This window comes from Thunnus albacares, chromosome 3 (assembly GCF_914725855.1).
Source record: "Thunnus albacares chromosome 3, fThuAlb1.1, whole genome shotgun sequence".
In the NCBI taxonomy this organism is placed as follows: domain Eukaryota; kingdom Metazoa; phylum Chordata; class Actinopteri; order Scombriformes; family Scombridae; genus Thunnus; species Thunnus albacares.
The window spans coordinates 9,378,638-9,395,699 of NC_058108.1; the positions used below are offsets into that span (position 1 = coordinate 9,378,638).

The following is a 17,062-nucleotide window of genomic DNA, read 5'->3' on the forward strand; positions in this document are numbered from 1 at the left end:
CTACAGTGTAAACTTGAGCAAACTACTCAGAAAGAAGCTCTATCTTGCTGCTGCCTGAGGGAGCAGGTCAGTAGCACACACACACACACACACACACACACACACACACACACACACACACACTAGGGTTACACCAATGCATCAGTTTACATCTAGCTGACATTTATTAAAAATTACACTCACAAAGCTCCATGACATTTTCACATGATTATAGATGATCATTTCTAATGGAATGTGGGTGGTGCGCAGAAATGTATACCTCCGAGGATAATTGTAAATATCCACTTCAATTAATGTCACTCAAAAGATCCCAGGTAGAGTTACATGAGAGTGACTCGTGATAGTAGCAGCTGACAGCTTCCCTTAGATAACAAACTGTGGAAATTTTGGTTTGACCTCATTTGAAAGTTTGGTCTCATTTTTTCTCTCACACACCTTCATTATACTGACCCACCACCTGTCCCTCAGGTGGGTGCACAGCGGCAGTGAAGATATGACCCAGGAATTTCCTACAATGTGTTCCTACAAAGTTCATGTAAGCTGGTAGGTCATAGCGAGTGATATGTGTGTGTGTGTGTGTGTGTGTGTGTGTGTGTGTGTGTGTGTGTGTGTGTGTGTGAGAGAGAGAGAAAGATAGAGAGAGAGAGAGCAAGAGAGAGAGAGAGAGAGAGAGAGAGAGAGAGAGAGAGGTTGGGGGGGGTGCTGCCTGCAGTGATCAACAGCCCGGCTGGTTATGTAACCAGGATGCTGCAGTATGTAGGTCAGCAGCACAGGGAGGGGCAGGGATGGGGTAAGGAGGATGAAGCCAGGGAGTGTTTGTGTGTGCATGTGTGTGTGTGTGTGCGTTCACACGTCTGTATTTCAGGTTTGAGTCACTGGAGCTGTTTGTGCAGTTTTTATCATGCTGAGCTGATGTCAAATACCATCACTCACTGCAGAAATTTCTGCTGAAAGAGCGTTTAATTCACACACTGACGGGAGAAAATCATCACAAGCTTGAACCTGTTGTGCAAGGGAGTCAGACTGATCTACCTTTAAACATTAACTTGGTGCATATAGAGTTGATATTTGTTTTTTACAATCTGATCCTCAGAAACTTTGAAACTTATATTGACATGGTTTTGTGAAAAGTGGAAAGAAAAGATTTGGTGATCATATCAAACAACCAGCATGCACTGAAAGGCCAGTAAAGGTCTGGATTTGATCCGGATCAGTCAGGACATATTGTGCCGTGTTTGTTGTGAAAATAAATCAAAATGCTGCTAACCATGATGACAATTAGTTTTCAGTATAACACCTGATATTATGATGTTTTTTAGACACATGAATAACGGACACTGGGAAGTTATCTAGTTGAAGAATAACTCTGGAATGCAGTTAATCAATTATTAAACACTTTCCAGCACGGCTGGACATGGCAAATGATCAAGAGTCTCAAGTTCCCTCAAGGAGTTACATAAGAGCAATTAATAAACTTCAGGTGGTGTCCTCTGAATTTCATTTATTTGCAGTGTTTTATTATTTGTAGATTATAATAATTAATCATTTAAATGAATATATGGTCTTAGTGTGCTGTTGCCTGACTGCAAGTTCTGATGTTTTTTACATTTTCAAAGCCATAAATCCGTGTGAGGAATAAAAGTGGATACAGTACTGCTGGTCAGTGTGATATTAGTACAAATAGTAAATAATATATATTTTATTTCCAGTGCAAGAAATGGGGCTCAGATTTGAAATACGCCAGCAGGAAACCTGAGAGAGAAAACAAAGAGAGAGAGAAAAACGACTCCTCTGTTGAACATGTTTGGTTGGCTGCAGTTCAGGAGAGAGTTATGCTGCCTGCCATGACCCATTCAATCCCTGCTGCCTCTGTCCTACACAGCACTGTAAAATAGGTCAGCATGTGTGTGTGTGTGTGCACTGCTACAGATGTGTAACAATGATTTGAGGACTGCTAACTTCAGTCACACACACACATATACAATACCGATGCATTCAGAGCGCGATGTAAAAATAGGCCACAAGAAAGTTGTGCACTTTGGAAATGAAAGTAGGCCAGTAGGAATAACTCTGTGTGTGTGTGTGTGAGAGAGAGAGAGAGAAAGAGTGAGAGAGAAAGAGTGAGAGAGAGAGATGAATCAGCTCTCTGTTATGCAATGCTAAACCGCCCTTGGGTCCCATTACCATATCTTGTGCCCCTGTGCTAGGAAGTAGCCTGGTGGTGTGTGTGTGTGTGTGTGTGTGTTTGTCCAAATGAAAGGTGTGGATAACGATACACCTTTTGGCATGTCTGACTGTCGCGATCCATTATCTGCCTGTTGAATTTGTCACCTGGATGTTCACTTGTTTTCAAACTTTTGCTTCACAACAGCTTTTTGAAAAGTGTTCTTGGGGCTTTGCTTTTGTTTTTCTAGTTACCTTCACAGGATCCCTCAAGGAAGCTTTTAGAAATCATCTCGTCCACTTTTAGTCAGAAACAAATCATTCATGATTAGCCTATAGTAAATATAGACTTTCTTTAGGGATTCAAGTATTAATTATCAGGCAATACTTCATTAATCAAAGTAAAGTGTCTACAGTCATGTTCAGCTCTGTGCGTTAAGCTGAGTGCTAATGTAAGCGCAGTGTTTAGCAGGTATAACATTTACCATGCTCACCATCTTACTTTAGAGTGTTAACATGCTAACATTTACGAATTATCACTAAACACAAAGTACAGCTGAGGCTGATTGGAATATATTGTTAGTTTTGCAGGTATTCCGTCTCATAAATCAAACGGAAATTTTAACCTGCAATCGAACCAAAGGCATCATTGACTTAAACACACCTGGCAGCTGAAAGTCTCTCTTTATTTTGCATTTTAAAGGTTTATTGCACTTAAGTTATCAAACGCTTTAATGATAATGAGCATGTTGTAGAGTAACATAAAACTCTAAAGTATTACTGGAGTTCCTTATAAATGCAGGTGGCCTCCTGCCTCTCTGTGTTCAATTATGTTTATTGATCTCCAGTGATGTTTATGGAACACGGGGGAGTAACTTGTATTTGAAACCGCACTTGAGCTAATGTGTTCAAGATCTATTAGTGCTCCTCTGATGTCAGTAAAATATTTTTACGGTACACAAACACGTCACAATTATGAATCATTTTACATGGAAACAGAAACTTTCATGTCTGGACTAAATCGTTCATGGTTGCATTACATATCTGTCCTAAAATTCCTGAGTAATTGTGTTCAGTAATGTGAAACTGAAGTTACTGTAAGCTCTCCTGGCTGAATACAAGTGAAATACTTTTATGAAGCACAGTGGAAAAACAAATACCTGTAAAGACCAGTACTGGTGTCTGTTTGCTAATCACTGTGGAGATGTTGATAAAAGCATAAAGTTAGAGAAGGATTTTTTTTAACTGTGGGAAAACTGAGGATTTGTTTGTATAAAATAGTCTCAGTAGCATGAAAGCGATGGCGTAGCTCAAAGGATGTCAGTCTGTCTGTCAGTTGGTACAATTTGTCCCAGACTGAAATATCTAAACAACTATTGGATGGATTGATGAAATTTTGTATAAACATTCATGGTCCCCAGAGGATCATAATTCTACTGACTTTGGTAATCATTTCACTTTTTCTCAAGTGCCACCATCAGGTTGACAGTTTTGGTTTTTAATGAAATGTCTTGACAACTTTTGGATGGTGTATCTGCCAATTTAGCCTGCTTTGTCTTTTTTTGCTCTTAGCTCTTCACTCAACTTTTTTGATTAAGTATTAATCAAGTTTTCTACTCAAACCATCAAGTTTGCAATTAAAGGACAGGTTCACAATTTTTCAATTCTGTCCGAAAACAACAGTCAGGAGCCCAAATGAACACTGACATGTTTGGGTTTTTTTTGCTGTAATCATTCCTCCTGCTCATACTGACCATTAGAAGATCCCTTCATATACATTCACAATGTAAGTGATGGGGACCAAAAGCCGCAGTCCTCCTTGTGACCAAATTAATCAAATCAACTCAATATCTTTCAAAGTTACAGTATTTTTAGTGCCAAATTCCCTCTTTTTGTTATGATCCTTTCACTGCAGCTGAACAGGAAAACACTGTCGCGACACAAAGAGGGAGATTTTTTACTCCCTCTAAGACTGTAACTGTGGAAAATATCCACCTTATTTGACTAACTCAGACAGCGGAAGCCTCATATTATCTAAATATAAACTTCTTTTTGCTCAAATTGAGGACTGCGGATTTTGTCCTCCATCACTTACTTTAAGTGTGTTTGGAGGGAATCTTTTAATGGTCAGTATGAACAGGAGTAACCTGTTTCAATGTTCATATGAACCAATCGTTCATATTTAGATGTGTCTTAAAGTGTATGTTTAGATTTTTTCAATATCTATCACAGACATTCCCTCACTCTGATGTTAAAGATGGGGAACAAATCCTTGTTCTAGTTAAGCTATGAGGTTTTAACAGTCTGGGTTTGCCTAATCAAGTGGGTATCTTCCAAATTTACAGTCATTTTAGGACAAAATTATCCCTCTGCTCAGTAATGAAACTGTACGAGGAAACACAAAAAGGGAATTGTGTACTAAATAGCCTGTGACTTTGGAAGATACGCACTTGACTGTTGAAGTCTCATATTAGCTTCAACTTCAGCTGAATATCTGAACCTGCAAATTTACCTCAAGTTGATGCTTTCCTGCAAATACAGTTTACACAGCTGATACTGTGCTGTTTCATCAGGAATAATGCACAGTCTGCATTTTCCATGTAAGCCAAAGGCATCACAGCTCCAGCAGCAGCCTGACGGACAAACAACATGTTGAATCTGTCCTTTGTGGTGGTTATTAAGTGGATTAACCCCTTTAGATTAGTCTCAGCCATTTCTCCCATCTGTCTACTGTTACACCACAGACCTACTGTACTGCCAACACAGGACACATACACACAAACAAAAGAGGCATCAGAATTATGTTTACATGAGCGTATGAACAAATCTTCTCCCATTGACCTTCTGTATATATCTGTGCGTGACTGGACAGACACACAACACACACACACTGAATGAACACTTAATGCTCACATCATATGCTTACATTTTATTGTAGACACGCTCACACAGTGGCCTTTGCCTCACATGCAAGAAAACATGCACACACACTAATCTGTGATTAGTCGTTGGTTATTATTCCCAGTTGAGTGAACAGCAGACATGCAACTCATATACAGTAGTGACACAATGAGGCGGTGTTAGTGATGCGTGACTTCAGACACAGCTGTGCGTGTGGAGGGATTTAGACTAAATGTACAGTATTAATTGCGCCACTGTGCGTGTGTGTTTGTTTGTGTGTGTGACACTATTGATGGTGCAAATCAAAATGCATAAATAGATCTTTATTTTTAGTAAAAAAGTTTTTTTTAGATGGAGTTTATTCTGATGAAGGCCTAAAGAAAAGTTGAAAAGAAAATCCAAAACACCTGAAGAAAAGCACTTTTCTACAGAAGACCACAGAGGACAAGAGTGTGTTATTATTTTATCTTGTGATTTAATATTTAATAACAAAACAATATTTATAAAACAAAACAACATATTACATGAATTTAGAGAAATAACATATTTGAGTATGTGAAACCTTAACCTTAACACCCCCCTTACCTTTGTCCTCTCATGTACGTATCTCAGTAGTAGTTACTCACACTGAAAGGAGGTTGTGTTTTCACTGCCATTCATCTGTCTATGTGTCTGCTAGTTGCAGAAATATTAAAAAACAAAAAGCAATTCAACACATTTCAGTTATATTATTAAAAAGTTCGATCATGTGTCAAGAAAACCACATTACTTTTTGGTGCAAATAGAGCCACCATGTGGCCACTAACTCGTGAAGTGTCAAAGCAAAATCGATTTTTCTTCTTCTGTATTTCTTAGTTCAACACTTATTTCCATATAAACCACCTCCATTCTAGCATAAAGATTTAGAATCATTTTTTGATAATATATTTAATTCATATAATTTTCTTGTAACTGTTTGCCAAATTTTTATACGCCTCATGGTGCCATTGCAACCGAAGGCAGATGACTGTACAAGCACACATGAAGTCAAAACACTATATTTGATAGCACTTCACCAATCAGAGGCGGCACAGCAGCATGATGAATTCAGACCACCATATTTTACTGGTCATAAGTGTGACTTGAAATTTGCTACATTTTATCCTCCTACAAAGCGCTCATAGTGCTGCTTTGATGCAGATCAAAAACATCTACATAGGCAGCCTGGGTGGAGGTGCACATCCTCTCTGAATGTCTCACTGTGGTTTGCATCACAGTCTGGGCTACTACTAAACTAAAACTACCGATGATTTGATTTTCGCTACAGGCCTCACTTCTGCCATCAAACAGAGCAAACAGTCCATGAAATACAACTCATGTAAAACTAATTTCAACGGCTCAGAGTGAATCTTCTATATGTCATCCTGGGGTGAATGGAGAATAATTTGTACTCAGTTCTCACATGATACCAGTTTGTGAATGTGCAGCCTGTTGGTTGACTGAACGGTTTGTGTAGAGGGAGTTCATCTTAGGGAAGCTGATCTGGCCCCGTGCACACTGGAACTCATTAAGACTCAATTAGCCACGAGGCCCCGGGGCAGAGGAGGACAACAAGAAACCACAACCACAAGTAAGGAAAACAACACAGCCCTCAGGGAAAAAACACAGCTTGTTTGTCTGTTTTGGTTTTTTTTAGCTTTGAGCTCACAGACAGACAGTCACACACAAATGCCTTAATGTAATACAAGCAGTCAGTTCAGGGCGAGAGGAACATGTGACGTGAGGTGTCACTGGGACATCCTGTACAGGTGGTGAGAGTCAAAATAATCACACATATATGAAAGATGTGCCTGTTTGCAGTGTAGCAGTGGTAGCTAGAGCACATGGAGGGGAGACGGTAGAGTTAAAGAAATCTAAAATATTGTTAAAAAGGATAAGCAGAGGAGAGGAAATAAAGAGAGACAAACATGTTTGACTCTGTATCAGTTACATTACACTCATGTTTGCACTGAGCTCTAGGAAATCTAATCCCACTCCTACTGACAAGAGTGTGAGCAGAGAGAAGTGTGTTCAAAATATGGAAATTAAAGCTCAGACAACATGCAGTAAAACTGGCCAGACAGGTCACCCCCCCACCCCACCCCACACACACGTCACTGTGAGCTCTGCCCTCCCATATAATTTAATGATTCATCAGCTGCATTTCTGTAAAGTGTTATTTCAGCATTATTTAACCACAAAGATTCACATCTGTGTGTATGTTTTGTCTGTTTTGTTTTGCTTTGCATTTCTTTGGCTGCTGTTACACCAAATACATTTTAACTTGCTCTACTTTTGGCCAAAATGTAGGTCACCGCTGAAAAGACTTGATGTTTGATTGAAGGATAAACCAGTTGTTTGTCTTTCAGTGGAACCACAGGGAGTGAAACAGGTCAAAACACTTGAAGTATTTGTGTCTGGCTCCACCTAGTGGTTGTCTACGAGACTTATATTCATCCTGATAGTTGCAGTTGTACATAAATCGTCACTTCCCAGTTGACCTGCGAGGCTGGAGTTCATAATCAACTTTAAATATAATATAATGAAAACAGGTTGGTTTTCGGCTTTGTGACAACACACACAGATCATCCAGTAAGTTTTTAAAATTGCTCATTTAGCTTAAAAGTATAAACATTATAATGAAACCTGCAGCTTATCTGACTAACTCGAAATTTGGAGATACATGGTTTTATATTTATATTGTATATTTGGACTGAATATTGGTTATGATATACTTTTTATAGTGCATGCATTTTCCAGGATATTTTATATACTGTATGCTTAGACTGGATATTGATCGCAGGTGATTGGACTGTGCACATTATTCATTTAAACTGTATATTGGGACTGAGTGCTGTATATGATGTTTTTATACTGCTAATATTTTTTTTTAGGTTATTGTGTTGATGGGTGTGTGTATGAGTGCATATGCATGTGTATGTCTGTTTGTATATGTACATTGTGCTTCTGTGTTTTAATTGAGAAGTGTATGACCACATGAATTTCTCCTAGTGGGATAATAAAGTTTACCTTGACCTAAATGGACTTCATGTTCATGTTATCAGTCAAAATATCAGTGTTTACTTTTAAACGTCCCATTTCAAGAAGAGATAGTGTTGAAAATGAATGGTCCTTTGACTAAAATATTCACTCACATTTTTCACTATATCACTTTTTGCACATGAAATAAATAGATTCTTTTGCATCCTGGGAGCCTCTTCCTTTTTTGTGAGTGTGCGAGCAATTCCTTTTGAACATGCAATGTTGTTTTAGGCTGTACACACCTCACACCATCTTTTGAAACGCTTGGATTCATGAGTGCAAACCTTGTTACTGTTCTTTGCTTTTGAATGACCTGTGACTCAAGAAAGTCCCCAATCATAAGCAATACAGCAGACAAATTTCATTTATAACACTCTGATAAATAGTAAATTGGTTTTATTAGTTGACATTTCATACTAGTTACAAAACAGCAAGTGCTTAGACTTAACTTTAAAAATAAAGAGTCTGTTGAAATAAAGTATTAGAACACATATAGGCTTAAATTACAACGTGCATACAGTAATGTAGACAACTTCACTTACATTTTAAAACACAATAAAGGAGAGAATGAACACAAAGCCTACTAATAATAAAGTAAGCAGTCACGCTGTAGACTTCTCATTCATATATTTTGACTGCCAGACCTTTGTTACCACAGTAGCATTAATGTTGGACTTGTGATGCAAAATCCTGTACAAAACTCAGCAAGATCTTCACCAGTGTGTGTTTGTTTTTTAACAGGGATGTAAACCACTGTGTGTGTATCTGTTTGACTATACCCTCTCACCAATACTATTGGTAGTTGCACAAAAGCTGCCTGCTAGTTTTGGGGAGGATTTCACATCACTGAAATGTTCTAATATGTCACATTTAATTCACATACTGGGACACTTCATTTTCACATACAAGAACCTTTCGTCACACTTATCTTGCTCACAGCATCACAGGCAGAGAGAACTATCCTCTACTCATGGTAGAAGACTGGTTTTACCTTCATTCTTATTTAAACTGCCCTGGATGACAGAAACCTTGCTTGAATCACAGCCTTTAACATACAACATATCAGCATTTCAGCTCTACTTTAAACCCTGGCAAGACCACTGAATATAAACATATTTAAACATTATGCACACGCACAATATCTCCTTCATTTGACAGCAGCAGACTCGAAAGATTTCTTCATTTAAAATAAAACAAACTTCAGTTCAGATTTACGTCAACAAGTCAAGGATATTTATGTATGACAAAAACATGTCGCATTTCAGACTGAAGGGAGGGTCATGATCAAATGAACCAAAACATAAAAACCAACAAAACAGAAACAAACACATTTTTGTGATACACTTGCTCTAAAAGCTGAATACTGAAATGCATTAAATAATTTAAGTTGATAAAATTACATTAAGTTACTTTAAAACAATTAAATCCTCAACTAGAAGACAACTAAATACTTATTACCGACTCTCAAATAAAATCTCACTGAGGTCTGGGTCCAAACAGTGAAACACTATTTGACTCTTGTTCTGCAGTGCACTTGGCACGACTGAGATCAGACAGATTTCACATTTGAACCAGATGTGTTTAGAAGTGCTTACGCATCAACTAACAGTGGACATCCCATTTTTAGTCATTCTGACTCATTTTTCTTCACTTTGTTCTGTGTGGTTGAGAAAGTCGGCTGCTCCTTTTTCTCATTCAGCCTCACATCTCATGCGAGTCCAAGACAAGAAGCTGCAGTCGAGTCTGTGGGCCTGATTCTGCAGATTTATCAGGTTCCACTGTAGAGTTATAAAACATGACAGTTTTCCAAGTCCTGCTGTTCCTGATGTTTCTATTTAGCAGCAGTGAAAGTTCCAAAATCCACCATGTAATGTGCATTTGTGCTCAGTAATACAAGTGTACATCTAAGGAAAAAAGGTCCTGGGTAAAATGTGATTCATTTATCCAAAGATGTTGATGATTAGGATGATAGAAACAGTGTGAGAATAACAAAATTCTATATTTCTTAAAAGTCTTCATGTCTCTCTTTTGTGTACCAGGACATTTCTCTCTTCTTCTATCACTCTTCACACAGTCCAGAATAATTCTTGGGGTGATACATTGCACTGTTGCTCCTGGACGGTGAAGACCACTTCTTGACAGGAACGCCTCAAGGTTATGTTTCAGTCGACGCTCTCTGGTTTCTTGGGAGTCTCTGTGGCAGAGCCGCTCATATCTGCTGTACTGTGCCAATCTCATGTTGATGAGTAGATACAAACAGCCACAGATGTGCTGGTTGTTGTTGTTGCAGATGAGACGGCTTATCTGTCTTCTAGGTGTACTCCTAACATTCAGCCAGGGACAGATGTTTCTCACTTGGCATGGCGGTTCTTGGGTTGAGCTCCAGGGCTGGAGGAGGTGCCGAGATGTCGGCTGTGGCTCTTCCAGCGCTGGCGCAGGACGAAGTTGTAGTTGGCTGTGGTGCACATGGCGTAAAATACGTTGGCTTTGTCGGGGATGTGTAGCTCTGAGGCAGAAAGAATAGAATGATGAAGTTGTGCAATTTATTTTTAGTTTTATCCACCTTCCCTCAACCCACATTGTCTACTTCTGTTTCACAAACTGTCTGAGTTCCTACATTTCTCATAGTGACAAGGTGGGTAATTTCGCAAAAAGTTTGTGATGAAGATCTCAGTAGAGGGAAGGATTAGCAATGACAACATAGTGAGAACTGGAGTGCTTTTCCAGCTGAGAAATTGTGAGTTACACCTCTTCTGAAAACATTATGTTTCGTGGATGATTTGCATTATTGTTTATTAAAGGATGTTTCTTTTTTTGTATTTCTGTACAATGGATGTCCTGACATTTATTGCTGATCTACTGCAGAGGCCAAAGCCTTTTCTGCTACTAAATACTGGTGCAACATGACATAATCTAGCGTTTATTTAGTCACTTCATACATACGATTAAGACAAATGAAACTGACCTTAAAATGCATAACTGTCACAGCTGTAAACAGCTGCTTTTTTTTTTCTTTAGAGATAATGAATGACTTCCCATTAAAACAACATTACAGGTATTCTCGTTCTGAGCATTCAGGAAAGATCAGACTGCCTGAGGAAATATTCACCTTTTCCATTGTTGAGCATCTGGTAGAGGTTGAAGTTATGGCAGCTGACATCCTCTATGTTGTGTTTCTCAAGAGCCCTTTGAATCACCTGAGGCGTATGATCCTGACTGGTCAGCTGGGGAGCAAACACACAGCCAGATTCTATTTTACTAATAGAGTAAAGACAATGTAACTTTAATAATTGTTTCAGTCATTTATCAAGCAGAAATTATCAATATTTGCTGATTACAGCTTCATCCTGTATCCTAATAGTTGCTTTATGTTCTCCATGTCATAACATTATGAAATTACCATTTTTAGGATAAATTAATTAATGCTGTGGCGACTTGCAACACACATCAGTCATTATTTCAGACTTTTAAATACATTTATTGATTAAAAGCAGCAACTGTCAATTGATGAATATCTTTGACAACAGAAATAATTGTTAAGTGCAGGATAATGTTGCTTTGCTGATACAAGCTGGAGAATTAATTCATAAATCTTAAGCTGATATTAGCGTAGTAGCTTATTTGCAAATGTCACAATAAAACCTAAAACTGCTTCCAATTTCTGATCATGGACAAAATCTTGCACACATGCACCAAAGTAACCACTGACTGAAATACTCTTGAAGGAAACACGTCAGTTTTCTTTCCTCATAAAGCGGTCAAGACAGGTCATTAAGCAATACCAAATCCTGACTCTTCTGCTTTCTTTTTTTGTCTTTTCTTCTACTTTCCTTCTTTAGGACTTTTTGACTGACAACAGTCTGGCTGAGCTATGAATGTGCGGTAAAAGCAGATTACAAAACCATCTCCCTTACCAATATGCTTTTGTAGACATTTCCGTTGCTGTCACTCTCCACGCTGACCCTGATGATACATGAGTCAGCGACCTGTTTGTTGTAGACAGGAAGTGCGGCCTGAGGGGAGCAGCTGGAGGATGATGTCTCTGGGCTCAGTGCCAGAGAGGAGGAGCTGAGGTCTGGATGAGAGGAGCTGCAGGAGGAGCTGGAAAGACTCGCAGAAGAAGAGGAGGACATGGCACTGGAGGAGAAGTCCTCTGCTACATTGTGGAGAGAGCCCGAGAGAGACTGAAGGAGAGGCAGAGAGGGAAAGAGAAGAAAATGTAAATATTAAGTTCCAATTTTAGGCTTTAAGTGTTCAGGTTTTTTAAAAACATACAACAAGCACCAAATCCCAAGTTAAATAAGTCAGTCATTGTGTGTTTTTAATCTCTGTCCTTGCATACACTGTGGCTCAAAAATTCTAATAAAGTGACAAAAAGCAGGTTGTGCCGAATAAAAACAAAATTTTAAATTAAATCTGCTCTTGTCTCTTTATTGACAAAGAGATTCTTTGCATGAAAGTTACAGCTCTCAGCACACGGGACAAACAGTGTCCGTTTAGGAGACCGTCAGTGCTCACACCTTGAATTTGAGTCTGAGCGGAGAGGGCTGAGGGACGGTGAGATCCTCCATGTCTGAACTGCTGGAGCCAGAAGACGACACACTGATCTGGTCTGCATGGGTCTTCCTGAGGGAGCTGTCGCTGGCTGTTCGCAACCTGCACACACACACAAAATCCATGTTTAAAATGTCAGTCTGGCAAGAGAATCAACTTTCTGCAAATATTAAGCGTTCCATGTTAAAAGGATGATTCCAGCATTGAGTGAAAATTTTTTAATTTCTATAAAGTTTGGTTTAAGTCCTGCTCCAGGAGTCTTTTAAATAATTTGTTAACACTGCGTGATTGTGGCATTTTTTAATATGTTCAGTATTTCCATTTGCAATACTTCATGTGCATAAAGGAAACCATACTTCCAATTATGTTCTATCACTATGTGTATTTTGATGCAGATCTAGATTCAGAGGCAAATTAAAAACTTCTAAACTTTGGGACGAGGATTCATATCACAGCAGTCATTGTTATAACAAGTCACCTGTGGTTAAATGTTACAAGCTAGATGTAGTTTTCCAGACTTACGAGGCGAGCTTCTTGGTGAGCAGACGACTGCTCCATATGTTGGGAGAGCTGGGACATGGGTCAACTGGAGGCTCCAGGTCACGAGACAGCTCATAGCTTCAGAACAGAAAAAAAAAGAAGCTGACTCAGGAGAACAAGAAATGATACTAACATCTTTGAAAAGTCTTCCAACCCATTTGATTGTCTTTATGTTTTATTGCAGCGGTGTTAGTGTGTGTCTCACCTCTCCTGGTCTGTGAGAAGTGTGTGTGCCTGCAGCCAGGCAGTGATTTGAGGGTTGACTGAGAGATTGTAGTGCGAACAGGAAGCCTGAAGCTGCCGAATCTGAGACAGAACCTCAAACTCCTGAAACAGAAATGAATAAAAACAAAAGTACAGATTAATTCCTGGAACAGAAAATTATACAACAGAAGTAACCGCCGGATATTAAAATTGAAAACAATTATAGTAATTGATGCAAGACACCACTAGGAGGCAACACCTACCCGTCTGCGCTTTTCAAAGTTGATGAGTCCACCCTTCAGAAAAGGGAAAGAACAACCAGTGTTACTTGTGGCATCATAAATTCTACTAAAAATAAAAAAAGAACAAACAAAACCAACAGGTGGGTTTGTGGGTGTGATTTGTACTCACTTCCACAGTGTCAGTGAGAGCTGTATCCAGCATGGTGAGGACAGTCAGGTAAGTGCCCAGGTAAGGTACGACACCACTGTGGAGGCTCTGAGGACAAAAATCAAGCAAACAGGTTTATATTTGGAACATTGTGTTGATAGAAATAAACTAAAAATAATTTTCAAAAAGCTGCAGATAAGCTATAGAGTGGTAAACATCTTGTTGTTATGGTACTGATCCTATTGCAATAGAAAATTAGCGGATGCAAGCCTCTTATTCTTGTAGTTGAAGAATCCATTTGAGCCGAACCACAAGAGGACAGAACACTGAGCTCACTAGATATAATGTCTATGAAAATAACAGAATATACCTGATGTAGAAATGTACACAAACAATTGAGAAAATATGCCCATCCCTATTTAAATACAATGGAGATATAAAACTTTTACACACAGCCCCACCCAGCCTCAGCAAAGTGTGCCAAACTGTGGGAAAGGGGGACTAATAATTGTCATGTGAATTGTTCAAGTCTGGCTAGAGTCTTTTTCTACTAAATGTCCAGAGTGAAAAAGGAAGAGGGAACTGGTACTCTCGAAACTTTGAAAACTTAACTTTTAGGGAAGCAGAATTGATGATCAAGGCAGAGCAAAATAAACATCTGCCCTTCTGTCTTTTTTTAATGACTGAAATAGCAGACACATTCATTTTATTTCTGTGGTTGAACCTAAAATGAGGAACCAAAAAGGTAATTTCCAAAGACATTAATTTCATTATTTTGGTGTGACAGACAGTGAGTCTTACCATCTGTTTGGACACAGAGCACAGATGAAGCGACTTAGAGCCCGGGGTGGTGATGCCGTCTGTCTGACTCCCATCCTGCAGCAAAACAGACAACAATCCTGTCAGTGTTGATTGAACAACATCACTCAGGCTGTTAATGTGAGAGTGCAGGTTATATAATTGTTCTTTTCAGGGTTGAGCACCTGCTGACAGGGTGCTGTTGGGTGTGGGAGGGTGTGCCATAGACATACTGTAGTTACACCTTATTACGTTGGTAATGCTCAAGGATCAGTGTGTGTGCGTACTAGGAGAGTATTAGACAGGATGTAGTCATAAAAAAAAAAAGTAACCACTGAGTACTTTTAGTGCGCAACTAACCACTTTCATTTGTAGCTTTATTTGTGTTGGCTGCCAACAATGGCCTTTTTATTATTTTATAGGAACTGGCGTGCTGATAAAAACAATATCACTAAACACACAATCATATCGATTGTTCTTCAAAGGGAATGACTCACAGGACAAAGGAGACGGAGTGGCAAGTAAACTGGAGCCAAAACATTAATTCAATTTTATGATGCAAGTTAAAAAAAGATTTGACCATGACACCATTAAAAGGACAACTAATTAACTAACTACTAGAGACCCTTTGTACACAATGCATCCAATAATTATTAGAAGGACCTTTCTGATTCATGTAAGTATAACACTTTTCACAGTTAAGAGAAATGTAACAAGACACCTTGACTGCACACAATGAAGTAACCTGTATTACTCTTATTTCAGTGCATTCAATATTTTCTTCAGTGAGGTGAATTAAAATCACGCAAACATCTTGTCTCTGGTAAGATCCACCCTGCACACTTGTTGAAATAAGAATAATTACGTATATAAGAGTTAAAGAGTACAGTCTTGACTTGTGCCCTGAGATAACACTATATAAATAAATTGAACTGAATTGAATATAGATCTTTTCCCTCATATGAGTCAAAAAGACTCAGATAGTTACCTCCACAAGGATCTCTCTGCTGGTTAGCACACAGTTCTCATCAGGAAAAGTCTCACACAGGTGGTCAAAGGTGGCCATGCTTTCCCTGAAACAAAACATATTCAATTTGTTAAGACATCTTTGTTTTGTTGAGTCAGTTTTCACCTTGAGCAAGACTTAATGATGCAGGCTCAAATAAGATAAATAAAATACAAATCGATTTTCTATCTTTGTTCCTTATCGACTCAGACAATTTCAACTGCTTGATATTGTTTGCTGACCTGCTGACAGCAGCCCAGGTCTTCTTGAGGCGATATATGGCATTGGACTGCAGGGCTGAGAGGATGGCCCACAAGGAGGAGAAATTCTTCAGCTGTTTGCACTCCTTCAGAGAAAACATTAAATAACGCCTTTCGTTAAGCTGTTTTGACAAAAGTTACGTTCATTTATGTCACTTATTCTTAACCATTTTTAATCCTAACCTGTGCAATAGCGATCCACCTCTCGATGATGCGTTCTCTGTGGGCGGGGCTTGTGTGTGAGGAGCGAGGTGAGCCCGGGGCAGTGGGGGGGTACAGGAAGGTAGAGGAGGAGCTGGGTGATGAGATGGGAGAGGAAGTGGAAGGGCTGGGAGAGGACGGGCAGAGGAGTGAAGTGATGACACGGTTGGTGACAGCGTTGAACTGGGAGATGGTGGCGCGAACTGTGGGCGCAAGGTTTTGGTTTCCCTTCTTGTCACGCTGCGACCAGACGCAGCCCAGGCAATGGAAGGGCACCACTCTGACAAACAGTTCCTGTCAGAGAGATAGAGACGGCAAAGATGAACGAGAAGAAAACACTGAAAAGAAAAGATTCAGAGACCTAAAGTGAAACAGAAATGAAAGATCAGATGAAACCTACGGCGTCCAATCTGGTCAGCTGCTCCGCCACTTCTCTCGCTGGGAAATCCATTAAGTTGTGTTTGTGTTCCTCCTTAGAGGACATCTCTCCTCCTTCCTCCTGATCTCTGAAGTCCTGCTGCAATGATTCACTGTCATGCTCTGATGTAGACCGGCTGCAATCTGTCAAACACAGCAAAAACATAAATGACATATTAACAGGCTGCTCAACAGACGCGTTACAGGACACACGCACAAACATGCAACTACTTGTCATTCATAAAAGAAAAGAGGTATACGACCCTCTCATCATTGTGTTGAACATGACATGAGATACTTCTGAGGACGTTAACGTTGCTTAAGGATCATATAATTCCTATTTTAGAGAGGCAGCGTAAGTAGTCCAATATCCTACAGCAGTCTATCACAATAACGTTGAGGGCTAATTTCAAATTTCTACAGTTGCTTTTATTTCTATGTGATCTAATGTAATCTCTTTTCTGCACGTTCCAGTTCATCACTGCATAAAAATCAAGAGCACATTTTTCAAATTAACATGTGCAATAAATTTTCTGTATGGGATTGTTGTTATCTTTGGCAGAAAAGT

General features: G+C 39.2%; 1 protein-coding gene and 1 long non-coding RNA gene across 6 annotated transcripts in view; one reads left to right on the plus strand and one right to left on the minus strand.

Annotated features, from left to right (window-relative positions):
* LOC122979073 lies at positions 1-12,049 on the plus strand. The gene is made up of 3 exons (XR_006402792.1): positions 1-66; positions 469-543; positions 11,964-12,049. It is a non-coding gene; the product is annotated as an uncharacterized LOC122979073 (long non-coding RNA).
* rgl3a (ral guanine nucleotide dissociation stimulator-like 3a) overlaps positions 8,504-17,062 on the minus strand; it is a 19,526-nt gene continuing 10,967 nt past the window's right edge. For all 5 annotated transcript variants that reach the window (XM_044346254.1, XM_044346251.1, XM_044346253.1 and 2 more), the window contains 13 exons: positions 16,478-16,638; positions 16,060-16,371; positions 15,859-15,962; positions 15,599-15,683; positions 14,614-14,688; positions 13,834-13,920; positions 13,686-13,718; positions 13,424-13,545; positions 13,201-13,296; positions 12,645-12,780; positions 12,039-12,308; positions 11,234-11,348; positions 8,504-10,630 (listed from right to left, as the gene is read on the minus strand). In XM_044346254.1, the coding sequence (XP_044202189.1) occupies positions 10,476-10,630; positions 11,234-11,348; positions 12,039-12,308; positions 12,645-12,780; positions 13,201-13,296; positions 13,424-13,545; positions 13,686-13,718; positions 13,834-13,920; positions 14,614-14,688; positions 15,599-15,683; positions 15,859-15,962; positions 16,060-16,371; positions 16,478-16,638 (1,751 nt within the window). In that variant the 3' untranslated portion in view covers positions 8,504-10,475. The remainder of the gene's footprint in view (positions 10,631-11,233; positions 11,349-12,038; positions 12,309-12,644; positions 12,781-13,200; positions 13,297-13,423; positions 13,546-13,685; positions 13,719-13,833; positions 13,921-14,613; positions 14,689-15,598; positions 15,684-15,858; positions 15,963-16,059; positions 16,372-16,477; positions 16,639-17,062) is intronic.